Genomic DNA, 17,427 nt, shown 5'->3' with positions numbered 1-17,427 from the left:
AATAGAAGGTGTTCTGTTTATCCTCTGGAGAAGTTGTGCCACAAAGATCCAGTTCCACCTCAGAACTAACTACCTGAGAGGCCTGATTTCAGACTTGGGACATGTGACAACTGCCTGACAGAAGTCATAACTCTTACTGGCCAATCATTTCTATATGGAGTGAAAACTATCCTCCCTGAAAATGGAGGCAAGAGTTACAGTATAGTTTTTGTTTTTGATGAAGCTGTGAATTTCTCTCCTAAATTCAAAATGTGGTCTATCAGCTTAATAACACATTTCTTCCATGTAGGTAGTTAACAGGAAGTGAGGAGAAACCCATTAAACAGTAAGGAAAACTTCATACTTAAACCCCATTTAAATGAATATGTATCTTGTCAACCCTAAAAAACCACTTGAAGGCTCATCCAATTGAATTAAGAAACCTAGGAAGTAATGATACCAAGATGATTAAGAAAACATTGCAGATTCATACAGTGACATGACTGTGAAAAGGTCATGTCAGCATCTGCATACAAGAACTATCTCCCATCTCTGTAGAATCCTGATGATTATGATAATTGCAATGCTGTATCAAAAAAATGCTAATAGGACATGCTAATTGAAAGGAATAAGAGAAAAGCTAAAGAAATGAACTGAGGCATGATATGAATAGTACATAGAAAAAAATGTCAAGCAAATGAAGAAACATAACTGAATAAATGGGAACCAATCTTGGGCTAGGAAAAAAAAAAAATCTTCAAATACCACAAAGATGGCTTAGTATTACATGAGTTCACTCCCAAGAGAATGTTAAAAGAAAAAAAAAGTACGCCAAAATGTTTTCATGAGACTTAACCTCCTATCAAGGTAACTGGGAAAGTATCATAGCTGAAAACATTAAATCTAAGCAAATAAAAACATGACTTTTCTAAAGGCAGTGCATTAAATTGCTAGGAGCACGTGAAAATAATCCACTCTAACTTTTTCTCACTAACCTCAGCAAAGTAGAGAACCTGGATATTACAGAGCCAGAGTCAGACAATTTACATGGATAATTTGGTAGCTGCTAACATATACAATTATAAAAAGATAATGCAGCCAGAAAACACAGGCCTCAGGACAAAAATGAGTCTACTGGGAGAGCAGGAAAGCCATCCTTCTTTTTCTCAGTACTTATTTTGGTAAATAGCAGTGTGAATTGGTAAAGAAGACAAATAATGTAGTAATTTTTTATTCCCAATTATCTCAGTATTAAGCTGTATTCAGTGTTAAAAAGTAAACGATTCTTGTTATTTTAAGGAATAATATAAAATGCAAACATCACTGTTTTTTATAAATTTCTGTTACATTCTTAAAAATAAGGTGCTGTAGGTTGTGTATAAGAAAGGAAAAGTTGCCTAAAAGTCTAAAACCGTCACTACCTCACGAGTAATACTGCTCTTCATTTATTCATGAAAAACCCTGTCTTGCTTGATTTGATACCCTGGTTTTCCCAAGAACTTGAAGGAGAGCTAGAATGACTCTTAAACATTTTCCACATATGATTTCAAATAAAAACTGTACTCAAGTTTTGTTTCCACTACTGAGTTTTTAAAATCCATTTTATTTTTATCTGGCTATGAAAACTGTTGTATTGCAATTGGGTGTTCCCCCTTAAAGGTGTGTAGATTTAAATGTGCTATATCACCCAAACCGAACACAAAAAGAGAATGACATTTTAAAAACTAGTGCCACGTCCAGTAAAAACTGCACTTAGTATAAACTTCACGAGATGCATTTTTTTTCCATTTGGCCAGTTCTGCCAGCATAAAGCAAAACCACCAAAGTAAAGCAATTAGACCCCTTATCACTGAAACAGCAGGAAGACATTTCCTTGTTAGTTACTTCTCTTTTACTAATGTTAGGATATTTGAGTAAACTCTCTCAATGCTAGTGTCTCAAACCCTCAAAGAAGAGTACAATTGCAGGAAAAACGAAGAGTGTCCAGGAAAGGAAGAGAAGAAAGGAAACAGATGGTGGTCTCAGTGCTGTGTGAGGGCTTGGAAGCTGTCTAAAGCACACTCGATTTGACCCTCCAAATACCTATTTCCATCAACCAATAAGGTCCAGCTGAGTTGGGCAGCAAGGCCATGAAGGCAAAAGCTGGCAAGATTACGAAACCAGGTCCGGTGGACTACTTCCTTGCCAGAGACACCCTCCAGGCAAGAACATCGCTTCCTGGCCCCTACCCCCAAAACAAACCAAACCCAAACAGCGTTAGGCCGTTTCTTTTGTCCTGGTCAAGACTGACCACTTTTTTTGCGGGTAAGGTTAACCGTCAGGGAGTCCGGGGGAGCGCCCCGTGGCCCTGACAGATGCTCCCCGACTCCCCTGTCCCCATCAAGGAATCGGGCGACCCCTGACCCCGGCCGATCCTCCCGGGGACCCCTCCCCACCCTCCCGAGCGAGGGAAAGGGATCCACGCCGGCCCAGGGCAAGAAGGAGAGCAGGGGGTCCGCTCAGAGCCGGGCCCGAGGCCCCGGCGCTCCGGCGCCCCCCGCAGCGCCCGCCCGGGGCCTCGCTCCTCCGCAGGGCCGGGGACGCCGAGGGCCGGGGCGAGGCCGCCGGGCTCTCCCGGGACCAGCAGGGGAGCGTAGGCCGCCGCCATCCCCGGCCTGTCGTGCGCCCGCAGCCCGCGGCCTTACCGCCTCCACGGCGTGCTGCAGGATGGAGGTGAACTTGGAGAACATCCTGTCCCGGGACTGCAGCAGCCTCTCCCGGGACGACCTGGAGAGCTCTTCGATCCGCCGCCGCCGCCCCTGCTGCGGCTGCCGGGGCCGCTCCAGAGTGAAGGCCGGTGCGGGGCGGGGAGCACAAGCAGAGGGCCGAGGCGGGCCCGGCCGGGCCGCTTCAGGTGTAAGCCCGCGGCGCGGCGGCTCCGGCGGGCGCTGGGACGTGGCGGGCGGCGAGGAGGGCGTTCCGCGCGGACTCTGGGCCCCGCGACTCTCTGGCGGCGGCAGCGGCGGCGGCGGCGGCTCGGGCTCGGACACCGTGGCAGCTCCGCTCAAGCTCCTTCCGCCCGCTCTGCCCGCCGCCGCCTGCAGGGGGCGCCGTCGCGGCCCAGGGAGGCCCCGCCGGGCCGGGCCGGCCCTGCCGCGGGGCGGCGGGACGCCGCGGGGGCGGGAGAAGCACCAGAGGCCGCCCGCCTGGGGCGGGAGCCCGGCCTGGGCGCAGCCGCCCACCTCTCTTGCAGACGTAGTCGTGCTTGTATTTTAAAACTTCAGCCTTTCTCACGCAGTGTTGTTCCGTCAGTGGAAGTATCATGCCGATTTTGTATGGAAACGTAGCCATATGTGCTACGTATATAACTCAGAGGTTCGTCTCTTAAGGGCAGACTTGCAAGACGGTAAGAAGAACACAGTATTCCTAAGGCAAATAGGACCTGTGGTTTTAAATGCTAAGAGTTAGAACAAGTCAACTAAGGAGATGAAATGGCATTGCTAACTGTAAATCATTATTATTATTGTTGTTGTTGTTGTTATTATTACTTCAGCATTAAAACAGGAAGCCCCAGACAGACAAATAGTAAGATGATTCAGTTATTAATTTGTAACATGTTTGAATTTCAAAATGCTTTAGGTATAGCATTTTCTATTCCCTTGATCAGTTGATACTGGGAAACATCCATGAGGGGAAAAGAATCAGAAGGGGATCTAGGAAAGACATAGGACAGATTTAGAGGAGCTACAATGTAAGCGCTTGGCTGGAAGCTTCTTAAAATACGGTGCAACAGTGTATTTGTCAAGCCTTGAGGAAGCACAATTCAGGCTGGTAAATTTTAGGTTGGTTTGATACAAATGAGGAGAATGTTCATATCCTGGAGAACTTTGTTTTTGCTAGTACTGGCATTTTATCAAAAGGACCATTAAATTCTTGATGAAAGTGGAGGAGTGTTGCACAACCGGTGATGAAAGTATGTATTTGTAATGAATCAGCTGAGCAGAGGAAAGGCACAAAAGGTAGCAGAAAAGATAGCTGCAGAGCAGAGTGGTGTTTAGGGCCACTCCCTGGAGCTGGGGAGGCAAGGTTCAAATCTCAGCTCTGAGGAGTTCCCTTCATGGCTCAGAAGGTTAAGAACCCACCTAGTATCCATGAGGATGCGGGTTCCATCAGGCATTGCCCAAGCTATGGTGTAGGTCCTGGGCTCCGATCTAGAGTGGCTGTGGTGTAGGCTGGCACCTGCAGCTTGGATTTGACCCCTAGCCCAGGAACTTTCCATATGCCCCAGGTGTGGCCCTAAAACATACACACACACACAAATCCCAGCTCTGCACTCACTTCAGCAAATTGTCTAACTTCTTTCTGCTTAAGTTTCCTCATCTGTAAAACTGGGAGAGTAGCACCTACCTTGTGAAATTGTATAGGAATTCCTTGATATATGTTAAATACTTTAAAGTGCCCAGTCCATAGTAAGCTGGTAAACAAGGCGTGGACATTTGTTGTTATTGTTATTAGTAGTAATAACAGCATTTAATAAAATAATAATAGGGCCAGAAATCAAGATTTAAGGAGGAGACTTTTAGTCTTGTCTTCTTTTTCTCCCCTGTTTTTGTTGCATCTTATCCTTGGATTGCAGATAAATTTGACCTAAATTCCCCATATACTAGTCCTCGGGTTGCTGGAGGCAAACTTTGTCATTTGCTAAAAATCGAAACTTGCTCCTTACCAGATTCTGGATAATTGTGTCTGCTTTAACCAAGAGCACATACTGTTTTATTATTATTATTATTATTACTATGATTATTATTATTCACACAGTTTAAGATGGATAGTCATGTTATTAGCTATAGTTATTTCTTGACCTAATTGTCATACATTTATATGGTATTTTGTATTTTCATAATACCTCACAACCACTGCTTGTATGAAGAGATCTGTTTAAAACAGGCTTACTTAGAGTTGTTTGTATTTGATGATGCCCATCTTTGTGTACTTATTATAAACACAATAAAATATTTGTTTTGCTCTAAATTAATATCAATATTTAGGATGAAAGCTCATCTATTTGATATGTAGTTTCCAAGATATGCAGGTTGGACTAGGATTATAATTGAGCAGATACTCTTATTCTCATCCTGGAATGACACTGACATTGTCACCAGCCTTATGCAAGAGCACTGTCGGACCTGCCTCAACAAAGTGTGATTTGAGAAAGCATAGCAAAGGCTTCCCTTGGTCTCCAAAATGCTTAGATACAGGTCCCTGAAAATCCTCAATTAGGGTTTTATTTCTTTACTCCTTTGGCTTAAGGCAAATAAGAAATTTAGTCTCTGCACAAATTAAAATACTTTGGAGAAAGATAACACATTGAATTTTAGCATTTATTACACACCTCAAGGTATTTTTTTTTTTTAATTCTCTTCTGAATAAGGTTTAATCAGCAAGGACACAGAAAAATCCATAAAACTCAAACTGTTGGGATGGAGCTGAAGAATAAATAGAGTTAGAGGATCCCTGCATTCAAAATTTGGCAGACGTCTGGTCATATATATGATAATTTAGCAACATCCCCTTTCCAAATGCCACTACAATTACAGTAAAGAGATTTTTCAAAGTACAACGCCCAGAAGAGCAAGTAAATTAAGAGATGAGATAGCAATAAAATTTTGAGAATTCGAAAGTAGTTGTAAAGGAGGTAAACTGATATGACTGGCCTAAGAAAGCTGAATGCCAAGATAACCAGGAAGAAAACCAAGCGCCAGAGTGAGATATTAATATATTCACAGGGCCTCTCCATGGCTCAGAATGGTAACCTTAAGCACCTCTGGAAATAGAGGTAACCATGGAACTGAAAATAGCAGGATGGATTGATTGAAAGTTTGTTTAGAATTTCATAGATACACCCCCACTGCACAAGAGCCGCTGACCACTCCTTTCTCATCCTGGAATGAGATGAGAGACTCTTTCCCAGAAAGGGAGGGGTTCTGTACTGAGAGAAGAAAAGAAAGAAGAGGATAAAGTGAACATAAACCTTGTGAATGTTGAGGCACGTGTCCCCAGCTCTCATCCTCCCCTTGGCTCAAAATACAGTTATCTGGTTGGTCCCTCCAGGAAGAAGATAGGAAGGGACCCCTCTGGAAAATCCACTTAGTTCAAGAGAAAAGACCCAAAGATCCTGCGGTGGGAACCCAGACGAGCCCACTGTTAACAAGCCCCAGTTAACAAGCTTGGTCCACCTGCCCAGAGCTTGGATTTCTTCATGCCCCTCTCTTAAATAGGATCACACATCCAGGGGTCATCAATAATTCTCAGGAAGCTTGCAGCATTAAAGATCAGGCCCAAAGAAAAAAACAGGATGAAAAAGAAACTTGGAAGAAACAGAGTTGCTTACATTGAAGGTAGGGAAGATGGGAAGAAAACTTAAAGGCCACCTCAACTATCATTAATAGCCTCAGAGAGAGAAAAGGAGTTGCAGCTGTAAAATAAGAATGGAATGCTGTTTTTTAAAGAAGAGCGTATACATTGCCGTGAGCTGTGGTGTAGGTGGCAGACACGGCTCGGATCTGGCGTTGCTGTGGTTGTGGCATAGGCCAGCGGCTACAGCTCTTACTGGACCTCTAGCCTGAGAACCTCCATATGCCCTGGGTGCAGCCCTAAAAAAGCAAAAATAAATAAATTAAATAAATAAAAAACAGCGTATAGAGAACAAAAAAAGACTCAGAAATCAAGAATATGATAACAGGATTTCCTGCTGCGGCACAGTGGAAACAAATCTGACTAGTATCCATGAGGATGTGGGTTCCATCCCTGGCCTCACTTAGTGGGTCAGGGATCCGGCACTGCCATGAGCTGTGGTGTAGGTCACAGATGCGACTCAGATCTCATGTTACTATGGCTGTGGCGTAGGCCGACAACTGCAGCTCCCATTTGACCCCTACCCTGAAAACTTCCGTATGCCTTGGGTGCTACCTTAAAAAGCAAACAAAACAAAACAAAAAACTATAACTATATAACTATATATATATAGTTATATAGTTATATATGTATATAACAAATTAAAAAAATAATAAAAAGTGAAAAATAAACTTGAGAAAAATTTAGCAAGCTTAGACCAGAGCAAAAAAGAGTGGAAAATGAGTGTGGTGGTGGAGAGGTTAGAGGGCCAGTCCAGCAAATCTAACATCTGAATAATTGAAGAGAGTAGAGAGAGAAATAATTAAATATATTAATAATTTGATATAATTTTATAGATCTAAAAGCCATGAGTTTCCAGATTGAGGAGGTTCATTAAATACCAGAACAATGAATGAAAACAGACTCAGTCTAGAGGACATTATTGTGAAATTTCAGAACAGTGGGTTCAAAGAAAGCTTCTACAAAACTTCCAATGAGAGGAAAAAAAAAAACAAATGTGTATAAAGAATCAAAAACTACAATGGCATTATCCTTTTTTTTTTGTCTTTTTTGTCTTTTTGTCTTTTCTTGGGCCGCACCCACAGCACATGGAGGTTCCCAGGCTAGGGGTCTAATCAGAGCTACAGCTGCCGGCCTACACTACAGCTCTTGGCAACGCCAGATCCTTAACCCATTGAGCGAGGCCAGGGATTGAACCTGCATCCTCATGGATACTAGTCAGATTTGTTTCCACTGAGCCACGACAGGAAATCCATCTTGTAAAACTTTTAATGGAGTATGATCTGTAAAAACACTGAATCACTATGCTATACATGAGAAAATAACATAATTTTATAACTCAACTATACTTCAGTTTTAAAAAGAGATTTCCTTAAGAAGATGAAACTGGAGGATGGACTATTTTTGAGCAGATTTATATGATAGGAGTCAAATTCAATGTTGCATTAGTGATAAATACAAAGAAAACTAAGCAAAGGGGAAATAAGCTAGATCATTATTAACACTAGGAAAAATGAAATATTGTGTAGGAATGTGCAATCATAGTATACATATGGCTTAACTGTAAATGGTGCTTACATAACCATAGTCATGTAAACACTGATCTAATTAAAACCTATGGTATTGCTGCTATATTTAGGGATGATGAAAGGATGGATGTGTGATGGGGTGGTGTGTGTGCGTGTGTGCATGTGTGTGTGAGGGAGAGTTAAACCCCTGTCTGTTGTGAGGAAACATCGTGTATTGTTTGAAACCAAAATAGCAAGAAGTAACACTGCAAGCATATTATTTAAAGAAAGGAAGTAACAAAAGAATTCACCCAAAGTGTTGAAAGAGGTTGCTTCTGTGGAGGAGGAAATTAGGAGTTTTGGAGGAAGGATGGGAGCTTTCATAAGAAACCTTGTAAAACCTCTTAACTAAATTGTGTGATATGCCTGACTAAATTCACATGATCAAAGTTTGTTCGTGAAAGGGAGAAACTAAAGGGGGAAACCATGTTTGATTTTTGTGTGTGTGTGTGTCTTTCTAGGGCCACACCTGCAGCATATGGAGGTTCCCAGCCTAGGGGTCCAGTTGGAGCTGTAGCCACCAGCCTACACCAGAGCCACAGCAATGCAGGATCCCAGCTGCGTCTGCAACCTACACCACAGCTCACGGCAATGCCGGATCCTTAACCCACTGAGCGAGAACGGGGATTGAACCCTCATCCTCATGGATAACTAGTCAGGTTTGTTACCACCGAACCAGGACAGGGACTCCAATTTGTTAAATATATATTATTTAATATTAATATTTTAATATTGTTACATTTGTATAACAATTTAACAAAATTTGTTAATTATATATTATTTTATTTTTCTTATAGAGATTGTAACATGTATTCTCGACCTATTCTATTTTAATACAAATTATTACCTTTATCACTTCTGAGATAATGCTAGAATTTTAAAATACTTTATCTCTATTTATTACCTTTTGCCCTTTTGGATTCTTGGATTCCATAACACATGACTATTATTCTTTGTACATCACTATTATTATTTGGAATATCCACCTGTGTTTATTTGTTCTGTTCTTTATTCCTCCTTTCAATTCCTGGTTTTGCACTAGGGTTATTTTCTAATTGCCCTGGAAAACTCCCATGATTTTTTTTTTTGTTTTGGAATGGGGGTTTGTCTGAAAACATCTTTATTTCACTTTTATCTATTTATTCACTTATTTCACTCTCAAGGTTGAAGGATATTCTCACTGGAAAATTTCACTTATTTTTCTTTTAGCACCCTAAAAGTATCATTCCATTTTTCTGGCTTACATTACTTTTTTTAAAGAGATTATCTCAGTCCTTTTTAAAAATTTTTTTAAAACTTTTTTTTTTGTCTTTTTCTTTTTAGGGCCATACCCACGGCATATGGAGGTTCCCAGGCTAGGGATTGAATCTGAGCTATATATAGCTGCTGGCCTACGCCATTGCCACAGCAACGAGGAATCCGAGCCGCATCTGCAACCTACACCACAGCTCAGGGCAACACTGGATCCTTAATCCACTGAGGGAGGCCAGGGGTGGAACCCGCAACCTCATGGTTACTAGTCAGGTTTGTTAACCACTGAGCCATGTCAGGAACTCCAGTGAGGCCATGTTTTAAGACTTGATTCTTTTTTGTGCGTGTGTGTGTGTGCTTTTTAGGGCCACACCCACGGCATATGGAGGTTCCCAGGCTAGGGGTCAAATCAGAGCTACAGCTGCTGGCCTAGGCCACAGCCACAGAAACACAGTATCTGAGACATGTCTGCAACCTACACCACAGCTCACGGCAACCCCAGATCCTTAACCCACTGAGGGCAGCCAGGGATTGAACCTGCAACCTCTTGGTTCCTAGTCAGATTGGTTTCTGCTGTACTACAAAGGGAACTCCCCTCATTAAAAATTTTAAATTATAGTTGAGTTACAATGTTCTGTCAATTTCTGCTGTACAGCAAAGTGACACAGTTATACATATATATACATCCTTTTTCTCATAATATCTTCCATATGTTCCACAAGTGATTGTATATAGCTCCCAGCGCTATACAGCAGGACCTCATTGTTTAGCCACTCCAAATGCAATAGTTTGCCTCTACTGACCCCAAACTCTCTGTCCATCCCACTCCCTCCCTCTCCCCCTTGGCAACCAACCACAAGTCTGTTCTCTATGTCCATGAGTTTGTTTCTGTTCTGTGCCATATTTTAGATTCACATATAAGTGATATCATAGGGTATTTGTCTTTCTCTTTCTGACTTACTCCACTTAGTATGAGAATCTCTAGTACCATCCATGTTGCTGCAAATGACATTATTTTGTTCTTTTTTAATGGCTGAGTAGTATTCCAGTGTGTACATATAGCACATCGTCTTTTTTTGTCTTTTATGCTTAAATTTTTTTAACTCAATGAATTTTATTACATTTATTGTTGTACAATGATCATCACAACCCAGTTTTATAGCATTTCCACCCCCAATCCCCATCCCATCCTCCCCACCCCTCAACATGTCTCCTTTGGAGATCATAAGTTTTTTTTCTTTTTTCTTTTTTTTTTTTTTGGTTTCTTTAAAACAAATTATTCAATGAATTTTATTACATTTATGGTTGTACAATGATCATCACAACCCAATTTTATAGCATTTCCATCCCAAACCCCCAGCTCACCCCCCCCCAATCTGTCTCCTTTGGAAACCATAAGTTTTTCAAACTCTGTGAGTCAGTATCTGCTCTGCAAAGAAGTTCATTGTAGTCCCCCCCCCCACTTTTTAGGGCCGCACCCATGGCATATGGACGTTCCCAGGCTAGGGGGCTAATCGGAGCTACAGCTGCTGCCTATACCACAGCCACAGCAGCACCAGAGCCCTGATCCACTGAGTGAGGCCAGGGATTGAACCTACATCCTCATCACTGTAAACTTTTTTTTCAGATTCCACATATAAGTGATAGCATATGACATTGCTATCTTACTGTCTGACTAACTTGACTTAGCATGATAATTTCTAGATCCATCCATGTTACTGCAAATGCCGTTACTTCATTCCTTTTTATGGCTGAGTAGTATTTCATTGTGTATATGTACCACATCTTCTTAATCCATTCATCTGTTGATGGATATTTAGGTTTTTCCGTGTCTTGGCTATTGTGAATAGTGCTGCAGTGAATATAGGGGCACATGTATCTTTTTGAATGAAAGTTTTGTCTGGAAACATGCCCAGGAGTGGGACTGATGGATCATTTGATAGTTCTATATTTAGTTTTCTCAGATACCTCAACACTTTTTTCCAGCTATCAGTCTTACTACCTTTTTGAGGGTAATACATCCTGCAGCATGTTGTTCCTAATTTATAGAGACAGAAACGCAGAGTGTATCTGTGGGAATAAATCTTAAGGATGGAAGGAATATAAAGTTGGGTCAGGCCAATGACGGATCACTAATCAGAGGTTCCAGATTCAGCATGTTAGTCTATAGACGTGGGAATAGATCGAATAGTTTCCCTGTTTGGTTGACCCGCCATCTGGACCCAAAGGTGGCTTCCGTTAAATGAAGTGGAAATTCCAGAACTTCTTTCATATGTTATAGAAGATGTTGAAGAAATTGCAAAGCTTAAGGAAACTGGGATATTAGTGGATCGATCATGTAAGACCTGCTCACCCACCCTCCCATTATGTCCCGCAAGAGGGCTCACAGGGTATTCTTTTCACCAAAGCAGTGAGAAATAAATTCATGAGAGGAGCCCCAGAATCCCTAAAGAGACCTGTGCTGGCTCTTCTCTAGGCAAGAAATTGAAGTTGGGAACTGCTACCATTGATCTGGGATCCCTAAATTAAATGGGGGTGATGGGATCCTAGGAAGGCAGGGGTCAGGTGGCAGCACTTAATTACCAAAGTCACGGTGGGCATAGTTATTGAGCTAGACAACAGAGCCAAGGAAGTCATTAGAAGAGCCTAATGTGCAGAGGTCTTTGGCATTGGCTAGTTGATTATCGTGCCCCTAGAACTGAAAGAGATGGGGATCCCTAGCATAAAAGTCTTACCTCATCTCTTACTCTAGGTTCTGGTGAGCAGAAGTCTGACTTGAATCACCGAAACAGAGAGCCTAGCTATTCAGTCATTTCCTAAGCTGGAGTCATGTCACAGACCTGGAATTCCTGGAATGGAAGGGAAGCCAGGTCCCCTTGAGAAGGGACCACATCATACTGTCAAATATTTATGGTGTTAATCTTCTTTGTAGCTATCTCCCAAGGACATGTAGTCACTTACCAATGTGACAGTATGCTGAGGAAAGAGAAGTTTTTAGGAATTGCTAAATATTAGCTCTAACACGAATTTTTTAGAAACCCAAAATGTTGCTGTAGTCTAACAGCAAGGGTCAAATCAAAAGTCAGTTGATCAATGGAGTTTTGGTGCTGGTTCCTATGCATTGGTACCAGTGGGTATGTGAATCTACCTGGTGGTTATTTGCCCAGTTCTGTAATACGTAACTGGAGTAGACATACTCAGCAACTTGCAGAATCTCCATGTTGATTCCCCGACTTGTGGAGTGAGTCCTATTATGTCAGGAAAGGCTAAGTGGGAGCCACTAGAATTGCCTCTATTTATGAAAATGGTAAGACAATGTCATCTTTATGGAAGGATTGCAGAGATTAGTGCCACCATTGAGGACTGAAACGATGTAAAGCTAGGGATTCCATCCACCTCCCAAACCACCATTTATGAGCTTGAAATCCGTTTACTGTCATTGTATTCCATGTAGCATTGCTTCTAATCAAGAAACTCATTTTAGAGCAAAGCTAATGTGGTATTGGGTCCATGCTCATGGATATTCCTGGGCTTACCATGTTTCCCATTGTCCTGAAGCAGCTGGCTTGATAAACAGTAGTGTGGCATTTTAAAGACTCCGTTACAGTGCCAGTGAAGTGAGAGCATCCTGCAACACTGAAGCTTGTGTTCCAGGAGGCAGTATACATGCTCTAAATCAGCAACCAAGGTTTGGTGCTGGTTTTCCTGCAGCCGCATTTATGGGCCTGGGAATTAAGGGTGGAAATGGGAGTGGCTCCTCTCACTAGCACAATCTGTTTTTCATCGGAATAACTTTAAACGCTGCTAGCCAAAAGGCCTTGGCTGTATGATTGTAAAGAGAAGTGTGTTTCCAAAAAGGGGACTTGACGATTCCACTGACCTGGACGCTGAGATTGCATCCTGCCTACTTTGGGCTCCTCCTGCCAGTGAGTTAACCAGCAAAGAAAGCGGATACTGCACTGGCTGGCGTGATTTATCCTGACTATAAAAGGAAAGCTGGGTTTCTCCTCCTCAATGGGGACAAGGAGGGATATGTCTAGAATGCAGGGTATCCCCTGGGGTGCTTTCTAGCTGTGCTTCCATGTGGTTATAGTAGAATCACAATTACAGTAACCTAATCTAGGCTGTACTGCTAATGGTGCAGACTCTTCTGGAATAGAAGTTTGGGTCACCAAAGGAATCCTGGCCAGCTGAGGTACTTGCTGAGGACAAGGGGAATATGGAATTATTAATAGAAGGTGGCATATACAGACTATAACCATGCAACCAGTACCAGAAATGACGGCTAAAGTATATGTGTATATATATGTATACACAATTTCCCTTCTTCTTCTTATTCCCCTATTATCTCAGTATTTAAATTACAAGACGTAAAATGCAGACTATGAATTAGCTCAAAAAGAATGAACATCATCCACGGATAAAAAAATATTTCATAGCCTCTTTAGGGAAAATAGTGTGGCTTTAGTTGTATACAGAATAGCTGTACATGTTAGGTAGGAGCTTGACTTTTTTGTTGACTTCATTTGGAAATGAAGGGTGATTTAAAGAGATGGGTATGTGAATGAAAGCTCCCATAATTCCCTTCTGGTTTCTAGCTAGGGTGTCCCACAAGAGACGTTTTTGCGTAAGACTTGGAGGGCAAAAGCGGAGCAGCATCCATGTTATTTTTCATGCTCAGAAGGTTGGGTCAGGGTCCCAGGGGCTTCCATAGCATGCCTGTGGTTGTTTATCTGCTGGCTCACCTCCTTGGTGCGGGGCCACAGCTGCTCCATCTTCCCCTGGATCCTCCTCCAGATTCTCTGACTCCTTCCCCAGAGGTGTGTTTATCTCTATGGCAAAGGAGACCAGCTTCTCCTGTGGGATACCGGCATTATTAAAGTTGGAGACCATGAGAGGCTGACCCGGCTTGCAGGTGGTCCTCCTGAGTTCCGGTTCATGCTTGTGGTTCCAGTGTGTCCTTGCTGCCCTCCACCACTTGACATCTTCCTCTCAACTGCCTGCCTTGCAGACTTCAAGCTCTAGCATCAGGTATGCAGGCGGCTTTTTTTTTTTTTCCCTATGTTTATATCTTTTTTTTTTTAACATCTGATATTAGTGCGGTATATTTATTACAATTAGTCCTTTTTTTTTTTATCATCTCCCACAGATGCAAAGGTCAAATCCCCGTAGTAAAATTTTTGTGTGTGTATCTTCCTAACTTATATAGACCTTTATAAAATGGTACTTAGGGAAGTGTTATTTTTCCTTCCCCTATGGTCCTTTTCGTTTTCTCACCCATGCCCTATAAAAGCAATGTCATAAATTTTTGCGGTTTTTGTGGGGGGTTTTTTGTTTTTTTTTGTTTTTTGTTTTTTTGTCTTTTTAGGGCTTATGGAGGTTCCCAGGCTAGGGGTTGAATCAGAGCTACAGCTGCTGGCCTACACCACAGCCATAACAATACAGGATCTGAGCCATGTCTGCGACCTACACTGCAGCTCACAGCCACAATATGTCCTTAACCCACTGAGCAAGGCTACCACACCAGATCCTTAACCCACTGAGCAAGGCCAGGGATCAAACCTGTGTCCTCATGGATGCTAGTCAGATTCATTTCCACTGAGCCACAACAGGAACTCCAGGTTTTTGTGGTTTTGTTCAAGTTTTCTAAGATACCACTTGAGAAGATCTCGTAAGCTCCATTGGTTTCTTTACCCTGAAATGCCTCAGGGTTAGACTGTATTCTTTACATGGTGTATGGTCATCAGCTTGTTTTCTCTTCCCGTGGGTTTGATACTTAACTGACTTGGTCCTGAAGCCGTGTTGGTGGTGATGAGAATGTTTGGGGTCCCCACATTGTGGATCAATCAGATTGCAAATTTCAAACTCCAATTGTTGCAGGAACTGACTCGACAGGTACACACTGAGAAAGTGAGGTCTGTACTGTGAACTTGTGGCTTGACACTGACACTGTTTAAGGAGCTATGGTAGGAATAATAGCAGTAGAAGGTCTGCTGCTAGCGACCCTGACACTTTCCTGTGAAACTAGTCTTCCTGAAAAAGGTCGCTTTAAAGTAAGGACTTCAACCTGTAGTTCGGAGCTGCTCAGCAGGACCTTTCAGGTAACAATCTTCGTCTCACATTTGGCTTCATCGGTGATAAAGGGGTTTAAGTTTTCTGTCGAGCAGTCAAGCATTTCTTAAGCAGCAGCGTGGTGGGAGGCTGATAGGTTTGCTTCCATAGATCTGGCTGAGAAGGAATCAAGTCCAATTGGATTTAGAAAGCTTATTACTCACTTCCCATCAGGAGCATAAGCTTCATGTTTATGTCAGCTCCCCTTGCCACCTGAGTCCCACGGGAGGCAGTGTGGAGCAGGCCCAGGTAGAAGCCACACACACAGGTTTGTGTCACGGCTGAGAGATGTTGAGTATACCTACCCATCCTCCTTTCTGGAAGGAGACTCCATCCTTATTTTCCTAGAATATAAGCCAGTTTTTCCCAAGAGGGGGAAACTTTTCTATCCTGAACTGTCTTTGGAAGTTTTCTTTCTCTGCTGTCTTGGTCAGGAAACAAATCAGCCCTCTGACCCAGAGAGAGAGAAAGACAAAATTCTTGAAAAGATAGTCCAAGGTATATTGAAACTCCATGGAGAACTGCCTACCATAAGAAATACCTAGTGAAGTGTACCTGGGGAGAGACCAATCTTCACAGCCCTGAGTTTCTAGTTTCATACCGTCTGTCTCAAGAGTAGATTTCTTAGAATGGCTTGAATAAAAATTTGCATCACCCATGGGAATCCCCTGTTGGCTCAGCTGGTTAAGGATCCAGCATTGCCACACCTATAGCTTTGGTTCCTGCCGTGGTGTGGGTTTGAGTCCCTGGCCTAGGAACTTTTGCATGCTTGTGGGCACAGCCAAATAAAATAAAATAAAATAAAATTTTACATCATCCAGGATTGTGGGCACATGTTGAAAGGCACACTCCAACATTTGATTTCTGACTCTTTATTATTTGTGCTCTGACTGCCCATATCCTTCAGAATGGGTGCCATTCCAAGACAGTTCGAGTTTTTCCTGGGAGTGGCCATCCTGCCACCTTCCATGATCTGGCAACCACTCTAGTAAATTTTTTATTTTAACTTCTAAAAAAATGTTGAAACCATCTCAAAATTACAGTAAAGGTTCAAGTACTCTTCCAAAAAAAATCTGATGGTTTTCAAATATGAGGGTAGGTTGCCGACAAGATACCCATCACTGCTGAACATTTCAGTGTGTATTTCCACAAACAAGAACACTCTTCAGCATAACCATGGTAAACTGTCTTCATTTCCTAGTCCTGTCAGAACAAACTACCACAAAGTTGATGGCTTAAAACAAGAGGAAATTATTTTCTCGTAGTCTGGAAGAAGTCTGAAATCAAAGTGTCAGCAGAGCTGTGCTCCCTCTGGAGGCTCCAGGGGAGAATTCTTCGTTGCCTCTTAGAGCTTCTGGAGGCCTTAGGAGTTCCTTGGTTTTTTGACTCCAATTTCTGCTTTCGTCTTCACATGGACTTCTTCTTGTGTCTTCTCTGTGTGTCTTATCTAGGGACTCGTGATTTAGGACCCATCCAGATAACCTAGGGTGATCTTATCTTGCGATCCTTTAATTACATTTGTGAAGGCCCTTTTTTCAAATAAGGTCACATTCACAGGTTTCAGGAATTAGGGCCTAGGCATATCTTTGGGGGAGCCACCATTCAACCCACTCCATATCCAGCCATCTGGATACTGAAACTAACATATTACTGTCATCTAATCCACAGACCCCAGTCCAACTTTCACCCATTGTCTCCGTCATGCCCTTTATAGAGAAAGAATCCGGTTCAGAATCACATGGTCTATTTAGTTGCCTTGCCTCTTTATCCTTCTTCAGTCTGGAGGAGTCCCTTGTGTGCTGGCTTTCATGACCTGATGATTTTGAAGATTCGGGCCAGTTCTTTTGTAGGATGCCTCTCACTGTTTGCTCATGATTAATTCAGGTGTGCATTCCTGGAAGGAACATCGTCACGGAGTGATGTTTTCTTCCCATTACATCCCATCAGGTGGCACATAGTTTCCATTTGTTTCAGTACCAGACAAAGTCACTTGGATCTCTTGGTTAAGGTGGCGATGCCAAACTTTACTGTTAAATACTCTTCTCATGAATATAAAGATTACGTCCATCTGACTTTGATTTTAAATTCTATCACTATGGACACAGAGTTGCCTATTTCAATCAAT

At 42.4% G+C, this 17,427-nt stretch overlaps 1 protein-coding gene and 1 long non-coding RNA gene across 3 annotated transcripts in view; one reads left to right on the top strand and one right to left on the bottom strand.

Annotated features, from left to right (window-relative positions):
- Window positions 1-3,054, bottom strand: part of FHIP2A (FHF complex subunit HOOK interacting protein 2A) — a 37,580-nt gene extending 34,526 nt beyond the window's left edge. The window contains exon 1 of one of the 2 annotated variants that reach the window (XM_047760156.1): window positions 2,664-3,054. In XM_047760156.1, coding sequence (XP_047616112.1) covers window positions 2,664-2,708 — 45 coding nt within the window. In that variant the 5' untranslated portion in view covers window positions 2,709-3,054. The remainder of the gene's footprint in view (window positions 1-2,663) is intronic. The other variant, XM_047760157.1, reaches the window with a different exon arrangement.
- The window catches only part of LOC125115724 (uncharacterized), a 34,358-nt gene continuing 19,929 nt past the window's right edge, over window positions 2,999-17,427 (top strand). Inside the window, exon 1 of the long non-coding RNA XR_007132162.1 lies at window positions 2,999-3,364. This is a non-coding gene — a long non-coding RNA (uncharacterized LOC125115724). The remainder of the gene's footprint in view (window positions 3,365-17,427) is intronic.

The sequence above is a fragment of the Phacochoerus africanus genome, chromosome 15, assembly GCF_016906955.1.
Source record: "Phacochoerus africanus isolate WHEZ1 chromosome 15, ROS_Pafr_v1, whole genome shotgun sequence".
In the NCBI taxonomy this organism is placed as follows: Eukaryota; Metazoa; Chordata; class Mammalia; order Artiodactyla; family Suidae; genus Phacochoerus; species Phacochoerus africanus.
The sequence above is the reverse complement of the archived record's forward strand: the minus strand, read 5'-3'. Positions and strand labels throughout refer to the sequence as shown.